Source organism: Nyctereutes procyonoides, unplaced genomic scaffold, assembly GCF_905146905.1.
Source record: "Nyctereutes procyonoides isolate TBG_1078 unplaced genomic scaffold, NYPRO_anot_genome, whole genome shotgun sequence".
In the NCBI taxonomy this organism is placed as follows: domain Eukaryota; kingdom Metazoa; phylum Chordata; class Mammalia; order Carnivora; family Canidae; genus Nyctereutes; species Nyctereutes procyonoides.
Genome location: NW_026575044.1, coordinates 52462284 through 52483050, shown reverse-complemented (window position 1 = coordinate 52483050; position 20767 = coordinate 52462284). Strand labels below are relative to the sequence as shown.

Sequence of the window (20767 nt, the reverse complement as noted above, 5' to 3'; positions counted from 1 at the left end):
AACAGGAGATATATTTGGAAAGACAGATGGCACAAAGGCAAGAGAGAAAAAACAGGAAAAAAATGAAAACAGAAAAAATGAGGAGTTTCTTGAAAAGTAGAGCTGTCCCAACAACCACAGAAAACCTTCATACTCGTGTTCAGGAAAAGCCTAGAATGCAAATAAGCCAAGATCCAGAAGACCTGGGTCACGTTCTGCTATGGCTATTAACTGTAGGCAGCTTTGGCGCTCATCTCCAGGCCTCAGGAAGCAAGAAGTGTTTTCTAGCGTAAGAGGTGCAGTTCCACGGTCGACAGGTTAACTGGGACATCAAAGAGAGAAGCTGAGCAGTGCACATCTGTGATTTGAAAGGCTAAACTGAAAAGTTCTCTCAGACAACAGCAGTGAAAGCCAAACAAAGTTGAGAGCAAAGTGGAGACCTAATGTCTACTTAATAAAAGCTTCAGGGACCCCTGGGTGGCGCAGTGGTTTGGCGCCTGCCTTTGGCCCAGGGCGCGATCCTGGAGACCCGGGATCGAATCCCATGTCGGGCTCCCGGTGCATGGAGCCTGCTTCTCCCTCTGCCTGTGTCTCTGCCTCTCTCTCTCTCACTGTGTGCCTATCATAAATAAATAAATAAATAAAAATTAAAAAAAAAAAAGATACAGACTAGAAGAAAAACAGAAAAATTAGTAACAGGAGAAAGTTTTGTTGAGAAGAAAACCTTTCAAAATTCTGAGAAATATAGAAAAAAAAATGTAAAACTGACTCTAGCAAGACTTCTGAATTTATAGTATACAATAAAATCTTACTGCCTCCCAAAGAGAAGAAACAGGTTATCACCAAAAGTAAGATAAGCAAACATTAGATTTCTCATCTTAAACACTACACATCTGCTTAACAACAGAACAGTATCTGTAAATTTTTAAGGAATGGATTATGATTCTAGAATTCTATACCTAGAGAAACTACCACCTAAGTATACAAACAGAGCTTTTAAGTACCCAAAGAGTTAACATGAACCACTCATGCACCATTTCTGAGAGAAAAAACAAGCTACCACACGTTAGTACTTAGCTGCCCATCCTCTCCACCATTACAACATAAAATGACAGCTAAAGGAATTCAAGAGAAGGACAATAAGGACTACCAAATAAAATCCCAAAGCAACAACAAACTGCAATTATAGTCCATGAAATCAGAAAAATAAAATTAAGTCTAAGTAATATGGATGTACTGCAGTTCTTCTCAAAAATCATTAAAATAAATATTTTTCTGGTAAATCTGCCCCTGGAAAAAGTCCAAATAATAGAATTGAGAAAGGGGGTACAGAAACAGACCAGAAGAATAAAAAAGTAAAGGGATGCTGTGTTCAACTTCATGCAAGTGCAGATGAGTGCCCCATAACAGATTTTCACTCAGTTCAACTCTCCGGCAAGAGTACCATGTCACCCAGTACCCCCCATTACAAATCACCCAACCCTCACCTATTCTGCAGTCTGCACTCGGAGGCTGGCACACTGCAAATGTCCAATACATTGGAGCTGAATATTGCTTGTAAGGTAAAAAATGTCAAAGTGTGAGCATTCCCCTATATCATGACTAAGGATGGCCATCATCAAGTAGAAGAGATAACCTATGTGTATAATAATAGTTGAAAGACTTTGAAAAATGAGTTTTGTCACTTGAACCTTTATAAAGGAACAGTAAAGTGCTCAGTCCCTCTGACTTACCCTCTAAGGTACCAGTTCTCAAAATGTGGTCCTGGGAACCTCTAGGGGTCCCAGGCACACTTGTGGAGAATTCTCATGGTCAAACCTATTTTCACGATAACACCAAAACATTACTTTCCACTCTCATTGTCTCCTGAGTATATAGTTGCATTTGTCAGGTGCTACATAACATGGCTGATAGGGCAACAAGTTTAATACAGATACAGACACGAGAATCTAGCAGTCTTCTGTTAAGGCAATTAATTAAAAGAGATTTGAAAAACTGTAAATGCCATTCTTCTTGCTAAATTTTTGTTTGGGAAAAGTTACTTCTCATAAAAATCTATTACTGATGCTAACATGTACTGGGTTTATTATAGTAACTATTATTTCAAATGACCAAATTTATTTTTCAAATATCTCAGTTTTAATTTCTAATATGGTAAATATATAGAATTATGACCTATATAAAAAAGTTATCTGGTGTCCTTGATTATTTTTAGTGTAAAAGACCAAAAAGTTTTAGAACTAATGCTCTTAAGTCTCCAAGTGAACACTGACACAGGATAGTCATTAGGTAACTTTACTAGTGAGAGGTGTCTGTCTTTTTAAAGGTCACACATTTGAGTATAGTTCAGTTTCTCCTCTCTCGGCTCCTTTATTTAGAAATAAATTATCATAGGCCATCCTTATTTGAAACAGAGGTCATTAGTTCTTAATGTCTGCTTCTGTGTGTCAATTATATAACTGGATGGAAGAAGTATTTTGAATAAAAGAAGTCTTATTCATTTAACATCCAACAAATATTTAGTATCCACATAGTAAATTTACAATGTTACTATAAAAATTAGAAATCCAATTTAGTGTTTACAAAAAACTTTCCTCCTGTGAAAAATGTGTCATTGTTTAGAAATTCTGGGTATACTTAAGAAAAATTATAAATAACTAGCTACAGAGTGCACACAGCTTCCCATAGGCCATTAATGCATAATGGGCAACATACAAAAAATTTTCTTGGTAACATAGCTGTAGCTGTTGACTTATTTAACTAGTTCTTACAAAAACAATTCCCCATCTCTTGTATTCAACATTCAGACATACAGTTTAACAGTCACAGACTGGTATCCTGATCGTACAATACATATATTCATCATTTCATGGTCATTAACTCAAACAATATGCAGAAGGAAATACCTTAAGGATCTCAAAAAGTACATGAGAATTACTTGTTCTAGGTCTTTTCCTGAGCGTTTTCCTACTATATAGATTTGGTTTTATTGAATAGATTTCTTACAAAGGTTTATATGCTAGAGTACAGTAAGATACCATGCAATCAATTCTTTACAAAACCAAGTGTGTATAGAAAGGCAATGAATAATTAACCTCTATTCTCCTACAACTAACATTAACTGTTAGTATTTTATTTTTTTAACATATAAATCCTATTTTATTCCCCCAAAGAGTATAATATCAACCACTAATCAACCACTATCTTGAGGTTGGCAGGTATCTTTCCAGTCTCTTTCAAATGTTTTATATGTATACATAAAAACCTCCCTCAAAACCCAGGGTTCCTTTATGTATTTGCTAGCTTATAAAGAGTACCATAGTGTCTGGGGTTAAATAGTATCCCCCCAAACTTCACGTCACCCAAAACCTGTGAGCGTTTCTTATTTGAAAACAGGGTCTTAATATAACCAAGATGAGATCATACTGGGTTAGGATGGACCCTAAATCCAATGATTGGTGTCCCAAGAAGAGGAGGAGAAGGGACACAGAAAGAGACACTCACATGAGAGACCATGACACAACAGACACACAGAAGCTGCAAGCCAAGGACCCCAAGGACTGGCGACCAGAAACTAAGAGGAGGAAAGATCTATCCTCTAGGTCTTTCAGAGAGAGAATGGCCCCACTGATACGTTGCTTTTGAACTTCTAACCACCAGAACTGTGATAATAAATTTCTGTTTTTTAGCCACCCAGTTTGCAGTAGTTACGGCAGCCCTAGAAACTAGTACACCACAGGTATTTGTTTGCATCTTATTTTTTTCCACTCAATTTATTCTTGTAACACCCATATGGTGACGCATATAAGAAAATTAATATTTATCACATCTGTCAAATTCTGATAGTACTAATCATTTCCTAAAGTGAATACTTCTATGGTAGTTAATAAATAGCTGATGCCCCAAGCCACTCCCCCAGAACCTCCTGGGGGTTCAGCAATTAATGTTCAGCAGACAATAAAGGGACCATGGTTGATACCCATTCTCACTGGCTGATTTTGGTACTATACTAGTTAAATATCTGAATATCACCTCTACTTCATTCCATCTAAGCACTAACTAGTGCATGTTTTCTTGGGTATACTCTTCTAACGGAAATTGGGATTATTTCCAGTTTTTCCTCTAGTAAGAACAATGTTACAATATGGATTCTTACCTTTACTACCCAAAATCTCACTATATCAAACTCAGAAACCAGGGATTCCATACTCTCCATACTTTCATACTCTGAACATTAATTATCTAAAGTCAGGAAGGAAATCATATAAATTTTAAAAAGAGAAATAATCTGTAAAATACCCGTTTTAAGCCACCCAGTTTTTTTATATGTATATTTTTTTTATTGCAGTTCTATTTGCTAACATATAGTATAACACCAGTGCTCATTCCATCAAGTGCCCCCCCTTCAGTGCCTGGTCACCCAGTCACCCCATCAGCCCACCCACCTCCCCTTCTACTACTCCTTGTTCGTTTCCCAGAGTTAGGAGTCTCTCGTCTTTTGTCACCCTCTCTGATATTTCCCACTCATTTTCTCTTCTTTCCCTTTAATCCCGTTCACTGTTTCTTATATTCCCCATATGAGTGAAACCATATGTTTGTCCTCCGATTGACTTACTTCACTCAGCATCATACCCTCCAGTTCTATCCATGTCGAAGCAAATGGTGGGTATTCATCCTTTCTGATGGCTGAGTAATATTCCATTATACATATAGACCACATCTGCTTTATCCATTCATCTTTCAATGGACACCGCGGCTCCTTCCACAGTTTGGCTATTGTGGACATTGCTGCTATGAACATTGGGGTGCAGGTGTCTCGGCTTTTCACTGCATCTGTATCTTTGGGGTAAATCCCCAGCAGTGGCCGCACCAGTTCACATTCCCACCAACAGTGCAGGAGGGTTCCCCTTTCTCCACATCCTCTCCAACATTTGTTGTTTCCTGTCTTGTTAATTTTCCCCATTCTCACTGGTGTGAGGTGGGATCTCATTGTGGTTTTGGTTTGTATTTCCCTAATGGCCAGTGATGCGGAGCATTTTCTCATGCGCTTGTTGGCCATGTCTATGTCTTCTTTGGTGAAATCTCTGTTCATGTCTTCTGACCGTTTCATGATTGGATTGTTTGTTTCTGTGCTGTTGAGTTTAAGAAGTTCTTTATAGATCTTGAATATCAGCCCTTTATCTGAGAGGTCATTTGCAGATATCTTCTTCCATTCTCTAGGTTGTCTTTTAGTTTTGTTGACTGTTTCTTTTGCTGTGCAGAAGCTTTTTATCTTGATTAAGTCCCAACAGTTCATTTTTGCTTTTGTTTCCCTTGCCTTCATAGCTGTATCTTGCAAGAAGCTGCTGTGGCCAAGTTCAAAAAGGGTGTTGCCTGTGTTCTCCTCTAGGATTTTGATGGATTCTTGTCTCACATTTAGAGCTTTCATCCATTTTGAGTTTCTCTTTGTGTCTGGTGTAAGAGAATGGTCTAGTTTCATTCTTCTGCATGTGGATGTCCAATTTTCCCAGCACCATTTATTGAAGAGACTGTCTTTCTTCCAGTGGATCGTCTTTCCTCCTTTATCGAATATTGGTTGATCATAAAGTTGAGGGTCCACTTCTGGGTTCTCTATTCTGTTCTATTGATCTATGTGTCTGTTTTTGTGCCAGTACCACACTGTCTTGATGATCACAGCTTTGTAGTACAACTTGAAATCCGGCATTGTGATGGCCCCAGCTTTGGTTTTTTCAATATTCCCCTGGCTTTTCGGGGTCTTTTTCTGGTTCCATACAAATCTTAAGATGATTTGTTCCAACTCTATGAAGAAAGTCCATGGTATTTTGATAGGAATTGCACTGAACGTGTAAGTTGCCCTGGGTAGCAGTGACATTTTCACAATATTAATTCTTCCAATTCATGAGCATGGAATATTTTTCCATCTCTTTGTGTCTTCCTCAATTTCTTTCAGAAGTGTTCTATAGCTTTTACAGTATAGATCCTTTACCTCTTTGGATAGGTTTATTCCTAGGTATCTCATGCTTTTGGGTGCAATTGTAAATGGGATTGACTCCTTAATTTCTCTTTCTTCAGTCTCCTTGTTAGTGTATAGAAATGCCACTGATTTCTGGGCACTGATTTTGTATCCTGCCACATTGCTGAATTGCTGGATGAGTTCTAGCAATCTTGGGATGGAGTCTTTTAGGTTTTCTAGGTACAGTATCATGTCATGTGCAAAGAGGGAGAGTTTGACTTCTCTGCCAATTTGAATGCCTTTTATTTCTTTTTGTTGTCTGATTGCTGAAGCCACCCAGTTTTTAATACTTAATGACTTCATAAGCAAATCTCCAAGAGTTTGCTAGAAAACAAAACTGCAAGGTCACTGAATAGTTCTTTTTTAAAATAAGTGTAGGTTTGGGTCACTATTAAACTAAAAAGCACAGAACAACAGTGTTCATCACAGTAGCACAAGCCGCAAAGCCAGTATTTAAGTTAAAATTAATTTTTAATAAAATTATAAATTCAATTCCTCGGTCACACTGGCTATATTACAAGTGCTACCACCTCAGACAGCACAGTTACAGGTTTCTGTCATCACAGGAAGTTCATGGAAGTTGAGTAGCCTGGAATGAAGAACACCACTGTATCCATCACCATTTTATCAAATGTTAATATCTTGCTTCTGAAGTCCTAAAGCCCTCTAGCCACCCCTCGCTGACCCTATTCTCTAACCTCTGGCAGCCGGAATTTGATGCTTCATTACCATGCAGATTTTTGAGATTTATTATCAATTCACACAGCTCTTTCATCCATTCTAGCTGTTCTACAGTAGTTCATTTATGGAATCAGCGGTTTGCAATTCTTAATACTACCAACAATGCTATAGCGAACATTCTTTCAAATATGCTTTTGTGAATCTTTGAAAAAGTTCTTAGGATACAAAGCAGGAAATGGAATTGCTGGGAGGTAGAATATTTACTTCTGCAGGTTATTTAAGGAATGTAAAAGGCCAGATTCCTCTCAAAAGTAGTTCTGCTCATTTATACAGTATACGAGAGCCCTCTTTCTCTGGATCCTTACGAATTCTTTACAGAGCTTAGAATTCCTGCCAAACTGATGAGTGCAAAATATTGCAGTTATTTTAATTAGCATGATCCTGACAAATCATCAGTTGAACATCCTTTAAAAATGCTTGCTGGTGGGACACGTGGGTGGCTCAGTGGTTGAGTGTCTGCCTCCAGCTCAGCGTGTGATCCTAGAGTCCAGTGATTAAGTTCCACATTGGGCTCCCTGCAGGGAGCCTGCTTCTCCCTCTGCCTGTGTCTCTGCCTCTCTCTGTGTGTCTCTCATGAATAAATGAATAAAATGTTTAAAAAAAAAATGCTTGGTCATTCAGGTTTTGTATTTTCTTTTTCTGTTACTTTGCCCATTTTTCTCTTGAATACTTTATTTTTCTAACTGATTCTGCTAATTCATCTTCCTGCCTATGGCTTGTTTCCACCTTTATTAATCATGAAAATTTTTCATTTTAATGTAGTCAAATTTGTTAACATTTTAAGTCATGGTTTATATATTTATTCAGTATGATTTCAGGGATTGCAGTTGAGACTTGAACAATGTGGAAGTTATAGGGGTACCCACCCCCACTACACAGTCAAAAATCCATCCAAAAGTCAAACTTTTGACTCCTGAAAAATATACTTAATGATAAGCCCACTAAGGAAAAGAAGATACAATCACAGTTGGTATTTACTGAAAACATCCATGTTTCAGTAAACCCACATAGTTCAAACCTATGTTTCTCTAGGGTCAACTGCAACTCTCACAAGAAAACTGTTGAGATTTTTGATCAAGAATGCACTGAACATAGTGATTAATTTGAAAGCAAAATTAAGAACTCTGTCACGGAGTCTTCCTATCCATGAACATGGTGTCTCTTTCCATTTATTAAGTCACATTTAATATCTTTAAGTATTTTTTGTCATAAAACGTTTACACTTCCTCTCTTACACTGATTCCCAAATTCATTGCAGTTTTACTGCCATTATAAAGAGTATTTCTAGATCACATTTTTGAAGATTTATTTATTTTTTGAGAGAGACAGGAGAGAAGAGCACACAGGGAGAGCATCTCAAGGAGACTCCCTGCTTAGCATGGACCTGGACAAGGGGCTCGATCTCACAACCCTGAGATCACAACTTGAGCCAAAATAAAGAGTAGGACACTTAACTGACTGAGCCACCCAGGCACCCCTCTAGATCATATTTTTGAAATGTCTTGTTACTGGTGTGTAGAAATTATACTTGTTTTGTATATGGATCTTGGATTCAGAAGATTTGTTCAACTTTCCTAAGAGTTCTAATATTAGAGTTATTTTGAATTTCCTATGTAGTCAATCAAAACATCTATAAATATGGACATTTAGATTTCCTCTCTTTTCAAGTTTAAATGACCTGCTTAGACTTCTGATAAAGTGCTGAAGAGGAGTAGTAATACAGAGCATCCTCTTCATTTTGGCTTTCAAGAAAATAGTTCTAAAATTCTCCAATCAAGTATAATGCTTTTAACTGTAGGTTTTGGGAGAAACTGTTAAGACAAGGAGTTTCTTTTCTACCTTTATTTTGTTGAGAATTTTGTTTATCATGAATAGGTGTTGAATTTTATCAAATCCTTTTTCTGTACCTATTGAGATGACTGTATGAGTTTTCTCTCTTAAGTTAATAAATTACATTAAGAGATTTTCTAATATAGTTTTAAGGAACTTTCTTTAAAAAAAAAAAGTTTTTATTTATTCACGAGAGACACACAGAGGGAGGCAGAGACACAGACAGAGGGAGAAGCAGGGTCCCTGCAGGGAGCCTGATACGGGACTCAATCCCAGGACCCTGAGATCATGACTTGAGCCAAAGGCAGACACTCAACCACTGAAAGACCCAGGCATCCAGATATTTTCTAATATTAAACCATCCTCGCATTTCTGGAATATTGTTACTTACATAAAAATATTCTTTTTACTCCTTGCTTTATTTCATTCTACAATATTAGATTTACAAGGTTTATAATTACATTTGTGCCACTTACTAAATTTTTGCCTCTGAATTAAAAATCTACCTGTAATTTTCCTTTATCAAATTTCGGGATTTTTGGCATAAAGAGTATACTGGCCTCATAAAATGAATTGCAAAGACTTCCCTTTTTTACTACTCTCTAGATGAGCTTATATACAATCAGTGTTATTTCTTCCTTTAGTTTTCATAAGAATCCATAGGTAAAAATCAGCTGGGACAGTAATCTTCTATTTAAAATGACTTCACATTACAAAATCAGTTCCTTTAAACAGGCTATTTTGATTTTTCTTTTTCCTTTTGTGAGCTTTGGTTAAATTGTTTCTGGGAGTGGAGGAAATCTGTCCATTTAACACTTAAATTTTATAACATAAAATTACTCATAGTATCCTCTGAACTTTTTTTTTAATATCTGTGGGATCTGTTCTGATTTCCTATAAATTCTCAGTGACAGACATGTGTAACTTTTTCTTGGTCATCTTTCTAGGGGTTTATATCTTAGGAATTGTCATATATTTCACTTATAGTAAAAATGTAGAAAGATCTAAAATCAAAGATCTAAGTTTATACTTATAAAAAAAAGAGCAAGTTAAAGCTTCAAGTAAGCAGAAGAAGGTAAATTAAAAGTAGAAATTAATGAAATAGAAGAAAACAGAGAAAAGTCAATGCAATCAAAAGTTGGTCCTTTGAGGGGCCCCCAGGTAGCTCAGTCGGTTAGCAGTCATCTCTTGGTTTCGGCTCAGGTCATGATCCCAGGGTCCTGAGATCAAGCCCCACATCAGGCTCCACACTCAGCAGGGAGTCTGCTTATCCCCCCTCCTCTGCCTCTCCCCCACTCATGCACTCCCTTCTCTCTAAATAACCTTTTTTAAAACTTGGTCCTTTCAAAAGATTTAAAGGACGCAAGACAGAAAAGGAAGAAAGAAGACAGGATGGAAGGTTGGACCCCTAGTCAGTAAGAGGTAGAATAAGACAGAAATAATACATATTCCAAAGTTAAGAATGACAGCAATAATGTCTCTATGGCTAGCACAGATATAAAAAGGTCAGGGGAAAAACAGTAAGTAAAAAAAAAAATTATGGACAACTTTACAGGAATAAATTCAAGACCCTAGAAGAAATGTACCAATTCCACGACAGACAAAAAACTATCAAAGCTCAAAACTTAATCAAATATATATATAAAAAGAAAATATATCATGGCCAAGTGCAGCTTATCCCAGGAATGTCAGATTGACTGAATATTCAAAACTTATTCATTATGATGCACTAAACTGACAGACTGGAAAAAAATACATGTGATTTAGAATATATAAAGAAGCCTTATAACTCAATAATAAGACAAAAACCCAATTTTTTAAAAGGAAGTATGGTTATCGAAGGTAACAGAAGGCTATCCCTGTGGTCATGGAAATGTCTTGTATCTTGACTACGTCAATATCTTGGTTGTGATACTGTATTACTTACTGTTTTGCAATTACACTTGCCATTAAGGGAAATCAGGTGAAGGATACATGAATTCTATTTTTCTTAAACCTACAATTAACTTTTTAAAGTATAATTTTTAAAAATGGGAGAAACTTGGAAAGATACTTCACAAAAGATATATAAGCACATGAAAAGTACATGGAAAAATGCTCATCATCATTGGATATTAGGAAATGCTAATTCAAACCAAAAATCAGTATCAGAATCTATTTCATGGACAATTAAATCCACATCTAATAATTCCATGTGGATAACTTTGGTAGAAACATTTACTTGTTCATTTTTACTATTACATATGCAAAGGAAAAGAATAAAAATAAGCAGAGATCAACAAGAAAGTCAAATTCTAAAGGGAAAAAAATTTGTTTAAATACCTGAACTTGATATGTCATCTAGAATACCCTGAAATCCTTATGAAACTGAGCCTGAATGTGGATAGAACTTACTGCCTTCCTTATCTGTTTTGGTAGTCAAGAAATTTTAATTTTAATTCAAACTCCTTTGCTAATTTTAATTACCAAATATAATAAGGATACCAAAGAAGTATAGAAAATGATATAATAAAAAGTGTATCCATCTTTGAGTTTTGTCAAATCTTAACATGTCATATTTGCTTCAAAGTTCTTGTTGGTAGTTACTTCCTGTTTTGCTTTCCATGCTGTTGAAGCAAATACAACATTACAGACCTAGGTGAAGCCGCAGTGTACCCTTCCCCATTTTCACCCCCCTTTCTTGCTCTCCAGATGTAGTCAGCACCCTGTTAGACTCTGCATGCCCTAAACATTTTTTAATATCAACAAGGTTGCTGGATGACCATTAATAAGCATGTCCTCTTTGTGCATGTCCTTCCTATAGAGCCCTGGAGTGGAACTGTGAACTCAGGGCTGGACACAACTTCAGTTTTATCGCTGTCTTGTCAAGCTAAACACACACCTGACCTTGATTCAGCAATTCTACCCTAGGTGTATACTCAAGAGAATGAGTGCGTATGTCCGCCAATGCGTTGTACAGATGCAAAAATGGGCACAGCAACTTTATCAAAAATAGTCCTAAAGTGGGAAAAAAAGAAAATATCTACCACCAAGAGAATGAATAGATTTACTGTGGCATATTCATACACTGGAATAGCACCTAATAATACAAAAGAACCGAATAATTATGCAATAACGCAGGTAAATCTCAGCAACACTCTGATGGTTAAAAGAAGCCAAAAAAAATAGAGAGCACACCACAATTCAAGGAGAGATAAAAACTAATCTGTTGGGAGGAAAGTCAGAATAGTAGTTCACTGATTGGTTGTGGAGTACTGGCCAGGAAAAGGCATTTCTGTTATGCTAGAAGTGTTCAATAACTTGATCTGGGTGGCAGCAACACAGGTATACACATATGTAAAACTCCTAAGTACCTTCAAAATTTGTGCACATTTTATATTTCAACTTAAATATTTTTAAAAATTTTATTGGTTTTTCTTATTAAAGATAAATGCTATAAAAAATGAGACAACCCGTACAAATTCTTTCTTGCTGGTGGTATTTTACTAAACACAAGAATCAAGAAATTTTTATGTTTTATCCTCTTTCTACAGTGTCAAGATTCCTTAAATCTTAATTGAAGCGACGGTTACACCATGTAAGAGACAAAAAAAAAAGTTTTAATGGAACATCATGAGAGAAGAATAAACATGCTACAAAAACCCTACTGAAGACAAGGAAAAGAAAGAAGAAAGAAAGAAAGAAAGAAAGAAAGAAAGAAAGAAAGAAAGAAAGAAAGAAAGAAAGAAAGAAAGAGAGAGAGAGAGAGAGAGAGAGAGAGAGAGAGAGAGAGAAAGAAAGAAAGAAAGAAAGAAAGAAAGAAAGAAAGAAAGAAAGAAAAAAAGAAAGAAAAAAAGAAAGAAAAAAAGAAAGAAAGAAAGGAGTATTTGTATCCTATTAAGAGTGAAAGCCCTAACCCCTCTTCCACTAGACCCCCACAGCAGAATGAATGGAAGAGCCCCCAGAGAAACTGATCCCTCCAAAAGAAAAAAGTCCTACAGATAGTAGAGTGCCCAGAAAAACAGACCACCTAGAGTAAATTAAAGCAAGTCAGTCCTGCCCACAAACAAAACTTACAATCAACTTTTCAGTGCCTTACTTCTAAATATAAACAAACACTGGTCACCAAACATCTGAGTAAAGCCTCCAACAGAAGGCTAAAGACAGAAGTCAAAAGACAGAAGTCAAAGAAGAAAATGAAACTAAGAAACTATGTAACTCATTTTAATATATTTACAGGGAGTCCTCAGTTCTGTTGAAGTATGGGAGCTGATTTAGTGTGATTGGTTCATGAATAAAAAACTGGGCAATCGAATGGACGCCTGGGTGGCTCAGTGGTAACCATCTGCCTTCAGCTCAGGGCGTGATCCCAGGGTCCTGGGATCAAGTCCCATATCCAGCTCCCCGCAGGGAGCCTGCTTCTCCCTCTGCGTCTCTCAGGAATAAATAAAATATTTAAAACAAACAAACAAAACTGGGCAATTGTGTGCTATGGAAAAACCAAAACTTGAACAATAAAGGAAATGCCATTATCATACATTAGATAGCTGAACTAAGAATACTAGTTAATTATAATCATGAAAAAGCTGAGTTCTCAAGCTAAAAATGATAATAAAATGGAAGGAGAGGAAAAGTCTATGTGCAGAGAGGGGGCTGGGATGGGAACCCAGAGGGAATAAGCATGATGTGCAGGAAAGAGAGGGAATAATGACTTATTTTCCATTTTAGGAAGAGAACAGTGAATATCTAAATCTGAAAAATCATGAAATAACAAGATAAGCGCGTTATTTAGAAACATGGCCAGAGTCAAAAGCATCGATCTTCGGGGAGTGGGAATCAGGTGTAGGGTAGACACAGGATGTATCATGTTGCATTAAAACCCAGTACTTCTGTATAAGTTCTAAAATTATGTAATTGTGTTATGGCCCCTGACTGGCTCAGTCAACAGTGTGTGACTCTTCAGTCTCAGGGTTGTGAGTTTGAGCCCCACCATCCAGGGTAGAGATGACTTAAAAATAAAATCTTTTTAAAAACCTCCCCCAAAAAACTATACACATATGTTACTTTGACACAAAGAAAATACAAAGAGGAAGATAAAAATCAGTTTGGGGTTGGAACTCACCCACAGAACTAAAATTGAAAGAGTTAAATTATGTTACTGATTTCCAAAAACAGAAGACCATTCATTTCCCAGCTGCTTTCTCTCCGTTCCCTATTGCTTCCCTTACTCTGTATACAAGAGGCAAGCCTATTTGACAGTTTCTGTCAAACTAAAAAGGGGAAACAAAACAGAGAAGAAAAATTAACTCAGTGGCAGCAAAAACATTCACCTTGATAACTAAAGAAACCGTTTTGATTGAGTTTTTAACAGTGGCTAATATTCAGGAAAAAAAGCACTTCATAAATCTGAAGAAAGGCACACCATTCCTGAGCCAGGTTCCTGCAGAAACATCCACAAGAAGGAAAAGAAGAAAGAAATGCTAAGGCTGCAATAAAGCTTGGCAGAGAGACCTGCCTGTTAAGAAACTCTAAAACTCTAAGCAAAGCAATGGTAACTTACCACTTCATGAATGGATCTATTAAAGCCATCATCTTCTGTAAGGATCAATAATATTATAAGGGCCATATACACGTGGTGTGAATTTCTTTCTTCGACATGATACAGAATCTCAAGAATTGGTAAAACCTATCAAATAGAAATTTTAATTTACTATTTCAATTACTTCATCATAAGACCAATGTTTTCAACCTTTATGCTTTCATTATGTACTCTGTTTTAATTTCGTAGTTATAAGTTTCTTTAAAGGAAAAAGAAAACCACACAGACCAGCTTATGCCTGAAAGTACTTTTCCAGTGTGTAGCTCTGATTCCAGTAAACAATTACCCTGTACAGCGGTCTGCCACCACGTAAAGACAGGATCTGCAGAGACCATGTAGGCCAACATGGGACACTGAAGAGAGGCAGGTCTGCCTCGAGCTAGCAGGAACTTACACATCAGGTATTCTTACAAACACTAATGTGTCAAACACTAATGTGTCTTAATAGGAAAGATTATAGAACAAAATTATTAATAAAATCAGATCAGCCTAGTAAGTATCCTACCAAAAACCCATTTTCTAATCATAGTCTTAAAAAATATTACAGAAGAAAGGCAAAAAGATAGATAAGGACATCAGCTGAGACATTATCAACATAATCATATCAGAAATTAAAAATAAAAATAAATATACAACCCTCCACCCCTCACTCCAAAAAACCCCAAAAGAAAACCTTTTAAGCTTTTACTGGTGTATGTCATCACACACAGAGGACTGTTTCCTCCACATTCTGTGTACCAACGTCCTTATCATGGTGGAACTTTCTAGAACAAGTAGTGTCATGGGCTCTCTGCTTACTGCCATCATTTCCCTTAGGATACGACATGCTCAGAACTGCCTCTGCATATTTTCACTCTCCCATCAGTAAAGTCATCTCTCCAAGTTTGTGCTCATATGAGCTTTACACTATTATATCCAATTTTACTATTTAAAATAACCAATGTTTTCAACATATAGCTGGTGTGCAGACAGGTTCATTCATCACTTTATATATATTAATATTATCTTTTGTGTTGCCTTGACATAGAACATAGTCTTTCAATGAATTCCAATATTCCACGTCAACTCAATATTTTAACACTGAAAAAATGGCCACCGAATCTCTGGTGAATCCTGCTATCAATCTGTAAAAACTGGTACAGAGGAACATTCCTAATGCCACCAGCAAGCTGCTGGCTATTTCAGGGATGTTCACAATTCTATTCAGGTATACACAGCCCACAGGTATCTCTCTAGCATGTATTTAAATTATAATATTAATACCTTAGTGAGACAAGGTTACTTTTCCACTCAGAAACACTTTAGTGGGCAGCCTAGGTAGCTCAGCAGTTTAGCGCCACCTTTGGCCCAGGGCCTGATCCTGGGGACCTGGGATTGAGTCCCACGTTGGGCTTCCTGCATGGAGCCTACTTCTCCCTCTGCCTGTGTCTCTGCCTCTCTCTCTCTGTCTCTCATGAATACATAAATAAAATCTTAAAAAAAAAAAAAAAAGAAAGAAAGAAACATTTTTGTTTACATGTTAGTTACAAACAAAAATCTGAGATTCCCTATCGGAGTTTTTCAATCACATAACAGGGATAGTGAGAGCATGTAAGTGCTGTCTGGCATGGGCAGACCTTGAGTCAAAGCCTGCTGAAGGGACGGACATGTGGGAAACTGAGCTGGAATATTACCCTTCCTCTTAGCCATGTTCATCAGGAACCTGCTGCAACTGGGACTAGCTATATGATCTTGGTGGGTGGACACTTAGCATCTGAAAAGAGCCACGAGGGCATGAATATCCTGAGAACACAGGCCGCGCTTCTTGGAGGACTTAATCAGGCTGGATCACGGGGAGAGAAAGTCCTGAAGGACAGGGAAGCTGGTCATGCTGCTGTGCTCTCCTGCTCTGTGACAACACTGCCATGTGCGCTGTCTCCTATGTACCCCTGTCTCTGCCTGGTGGCAGCTCCCCATCCATCTCTCAACCTCACCTTTGCAACCAGGCAAACATACTTACCCTCCTGGGAAAAGAAACCGCTCTTCAAAAGATTAAATAATACAAAAAGCATGAAATGTGTAGTGTGATACTTACAAGATTTTCCATATCTGTGCGAGCCAACATGTACGTTCTAACGTTACTATTCTGATGGAGCAATGTGTACAAAAGGAGAGTTGCCTGGTCAGATGTCTGCTGTTCACAGAGAGCTGTGTACAAACTGTTGAAGTTAATCTGGAAAGCGTGTGGAATTGATGAGGGGAAAGGACTGCTATCTGGAACACAGAAACCACAAAATTTTTAAAATATTATGTCAGTATTTTCAGGACTGTGCCTCATATAAATAATGAAAGCACCATTAACGTGTACAATTCAATTCCCATTAATTTTATATGTCACTACATTTTAGGTTCAAAATTTCAATTTGTATTTTAAATTTTACTTAGAGAACTAAACTACTGTATAGCATGGTGACTATAGTTGATAAACTACTGTATAACTGAAATTGGAGGAGATAGTGAAACTAAAATGTTCTCGCCAATGTAAAAAAAATAAATAAAAAATCTGGGAGTTTATTTCTTTATACTATCTAAACCAAGGCCTTTCAATGATTATAAATATATGTGCAAACACCACATAACAATGATTTTTATCTTTAAAAAAGCCAAATATAAAAAAGATTCAACTAAACTAAGTCACATACTTTGAGCTTATTACTATTTTTGCATTAATATAGCTGAATTTAAACTGGTTATAAGAACATGAGGTTAAATAAACAGCTACGACCCCAGGCCAAAGGCCGCTCTAATAGATACAATTCAAACATGACATCTGAGATGTTCTATTTACCAAAACTAAATGACCACCAGCCCTAAATAAAAAATATTGAGACAAAGAATACAAAAGTTTCTACATAAAACAAAAAATCCTCTTGCAAGGGCTAAAAAGAAAAAAGGACTTCAAGCTGAGTCAATTTTTTTTTCAAATGAATAATTATGGCTCAGCTACCAATGTCATGAATCTAGTTATGAAGAAAATAACTAGGCAACATCATATAATTTAGCTAGCTTTATTTTTTTAATTCTTATTTCTATTACTCTTATATTTAGCTAGTAAGTAAACTCTACCCTCAACGTGGGGCTTGAACTCATGATCCTGAGATTCAGAGTCATACACCTGTACTGACTGAAACAGCCAGGCGCCCCTAAATAGTTTTAAAGTATTATCAGCATCGGTATGTTCAGCATTAGCTTCTATAGTAAAATACACCGAATTTCAAACTACTGGAAAATGTATGCAATATTTTTTGCAAAACCCTTTTTATTTTTTTATTTTTTGGATTTTTTACTGGAGTTCTATTTGCCAACATATAGTATAACACCCAGTGCTCATCCCATCAAGCACCCCCCTCAGTACCCGTCACCCAGTCACCCATCCCCCGTCCACCTCCCCTTCCACTGCCCCTTGTTCGTTTCCCAGAGTTAGGAGTCTCTCATGTTCTGTCTCCCTTTCTGATACTTCCCACTCATTTTCTCTCCTTTCCCCTTTAATCCCTTTCACTTTTTCTTATATTGTATGAGTGAAACCATAAAATGTCCTTCTCCAATTGACTTACTTCACTCAGCATCATACCCTGCAGTTCCATCCACGTCGAAGCAAATGGTGGGTATTTGTCATTTGAAATGGCTGAGTAATATTCCATTGTATACATAGACCACATCTTCTTTATCCATTCATCTTTCGATGGACACCGAGGCTCCATCCACAGTTTGGCTACTATGGACATTGCTGCTATGAACATTGGGGTGCAGGTGTCTCGGCGTTTCACTGCATCTGTATCTTTGGGGTAAATCCCCAGCAGTGCAATTGCTGGGTCATAGGGCAGATCTATTTTTAACTCTTTGAGGAACCTCCACACAGTTTTCCAGAGTGGCTGCACCAGTTCACATTCCCACCAACAGTGCAGGAGGGTTCCCCTTTCTCCACATCCTCTCCAACATTTGTTGTTTCCTGTCTTGTTAATTTTCCCCATTCTCACTGGTGTGAGGTGGGATCTCATTGTGGTTTTGGTTTGTATTTCCCTAATGGCCAGTGATGCGGAGCATTTTCTCATGCGCTTGTTGGCCATGTCTATGTCTTCTTTGGTGAAATCTCTGTTCATGTCTTCTGACCGTTTCATGATTGGATTGTTTGTTTCTGTGCTGTTGAGTTTAAGAAGTTCTTTATAGATCTTGAATATCAGCCCTTTATCTGAGAGGTCATTTGCAGATATCTTCTTCCATTCTCTAGGTTGTCTTTTAGTTTTGTTGACTGTTTCTTTTGCTGTGCAGAAGCTTTTTATCTTGATTAAGTCCCAACAGTTCATTTTTGCTTTTGTTTCCCTTGCCTTCATAGCTGTATCTTGCAAGAAGCTGCTGTGGCCAAGTTCAAAAAGGGTGTTGCCTGTGTTCTCCTCTAGGATTTTGATGGATTCTTGTCTCACATTTAGAGCTTTCATCCATTTTGAGTTTCTCTTTGTGTCTGGTGTAAGAGAATGGTCTAGTTTCATTCTTCTGCATGTGGATGTCCAATTTTCCCAGCACCATTTATTGAAGAGACTGTCTCTTTTCCAGTGGAGAGTCTTTCCTGCTTTGTCGAATATTAGTTGACCATAGAGTTGAGGGCCCATTTCTGGGTTCTCTATTCTGTTCTATTGATCTATGTGTCTGTTTTTGTGCCAGTACCACACTGTCTTGATGATCACAGCTTTGTAGTACAACTTGAAATCCAACACTGTGATGCCCTCAGCTCTGGTTTTCTTTTTCAATATTCCCCTGGCTATTCAGGGTCCCATACAAATCTTAAGATGATTTGTTCCAACTCTATGAAGAAAGTCCATGGTATTTTGATAGGAATTGCACTGAACGTGTAAGTTGCCCTGGGTAGCAGTGACATTTTCACAATATTAATACTTCCAATTCATGAGCATGGAATATTTTTCCATCTCTTTGTGTCTTCCTCAATTTCTTTCAGAAGTGTTCTATAGCTTTTACAGTATAGATCCTTCACCTCTTTGGTTAGGTTTATTCCTAGATACCTTATGCTTTAGGGTGCAATTGTAAATGGGAATGACTCTTTAATTTCTCTTTCTTCAGTCTCGTCAGTGTATAGAAATGCCACTGATTTCTGGGCATTGATTTTGCATCCTGCCAAAAACCTTTTTTAAAATAGAGTCACTAAATGATGAAAACCATAAATTACAGCCCACTTGGGAAAATTTCTGATATTGCAAAACTGACAGAGCCCCTTTCCTACCATTAACTGGACTCGCTTAGATACTAAAGCCAGCAAAGTTAGCAAGTTAAAAAGGAAATATAGAACAAATGAGTTGGAGAAAAGTATAATCTTATCAGATAAAACACTGGAACGTGACAGCACAATGAGTTGATATTTTAATATCTCTAATATCTTAGGGGATCCCTGGGTGGCTCAGCGGTTTAGCACCTGCCTTCGGCCCAGGGTGTGACCCCAGAGTCCTGGGATTGAGTCCCAGGTCAGGCTCCCTGCATGGAGCCTGCTTCTCCCTCTACCGGTGTCTCTGCACCTCTCTCTCTCTCTCTCTCTCTCTCTCTCTCTCTCTCTCCTTCTCCCTCTCTGTCTCTAATGAATAAATAAAATCTTTTTAAAAAAAATCTAATGCATACAATGATCATGTCACTATTTTGACCAGTTTCACAAAGGATGAAATAAAGGCTTGGAGAGATTAACTTTTCCAAGATTAGCCCAAAATAAAATACAGATCAGCCTCTGTTGTCATCACTATATTACACTGCTTCTTAGAATTACAGCAATAATATAATGACTCTGTACTATGATAAAAACTCATTTAATAAGAGCCCTGTGTGGTAAGAGATTATAACCCCTGCTTTACAGATCAAGACACTGGTCTTTAAAGAATAAAAACTGGGATATGAGCCCAAGGCAGTCTAACCCTAAAGTCAGTGTTCAGAATCACTGCACCAAATGATACACCAAAAAAAAGATGGCTATCCAAAAAGAGTTCAACCCTAAATAGTAACATCTGACCTAAGCATCAAAAGTAACAATAAATACCATATACTGAACATCTGGCTATGTTGTAAAATCTGAGCTAATCATTTTAAAACCTTACCTTGTGTGGTACTTCTATAAATCCTATTAGGTGATGTTATCCCCATTTTATAGACAAAGCCAGGGAGGCTTGACATTAAGCAAACTGTAGGAGGCCTCACAGCTTCAAAGTGACTAAAGCGTGGCATAAGCTTAGGTCTGCCCAACTCCAAAACTTACTTTCTTAATCAGTAAGCCACAATGGAATAGTAATGGGAATAGGAAAGTACTATCAGATACATGTGTCTTCATTTTTTTTATCAAATTGTTAGATACTCCCTATTATTGTTTTCTTCCACAAATAGTAATACCAGAGTTGGCAAAGGTACATTCAACTGGCACATCATGCACTGTCTATTAATTATGTTAGAACTCTAGAAAGGAACATGGCAACACTCTTCAAAATCCTTAAGAATGTTCCTATCCAGTAACTTCACTTTGTACGCATCTTAATTATACTAGTGTTCGATACATCTTGAAAATCTAGCTACCATATTAATTTGGCCTACAGAGTACAATC

At 37.2% G+C, this 20767-nt stretch overlaps 1 protein-coding gene across 1 annotated transcript in view; it reads right to left on the bottom strand.

Annotated features, from left to right (window-relative positions):
* Positions 1-20767, bottom strand: part of DYM (dymeclin) — a 346418-nt gene that overhangs the window by 183931 nt on the left and 141720 nt on the right. Inside the window, exons 10-11 of the mRNA XM_055324208.1 lie at positions 16216-16394; positions 14103-14228 (exon numbers count right to left, since the gene is read on the bottom strand). Coding sequence (XP_055180183.1) covers positions 14103-14228; positions 16216-16394 — 305 coding nt within the window. The remainder of the gene's footprint in view (positions 1-14102; positions 14229-16215; positions 16395-20767) is intronic.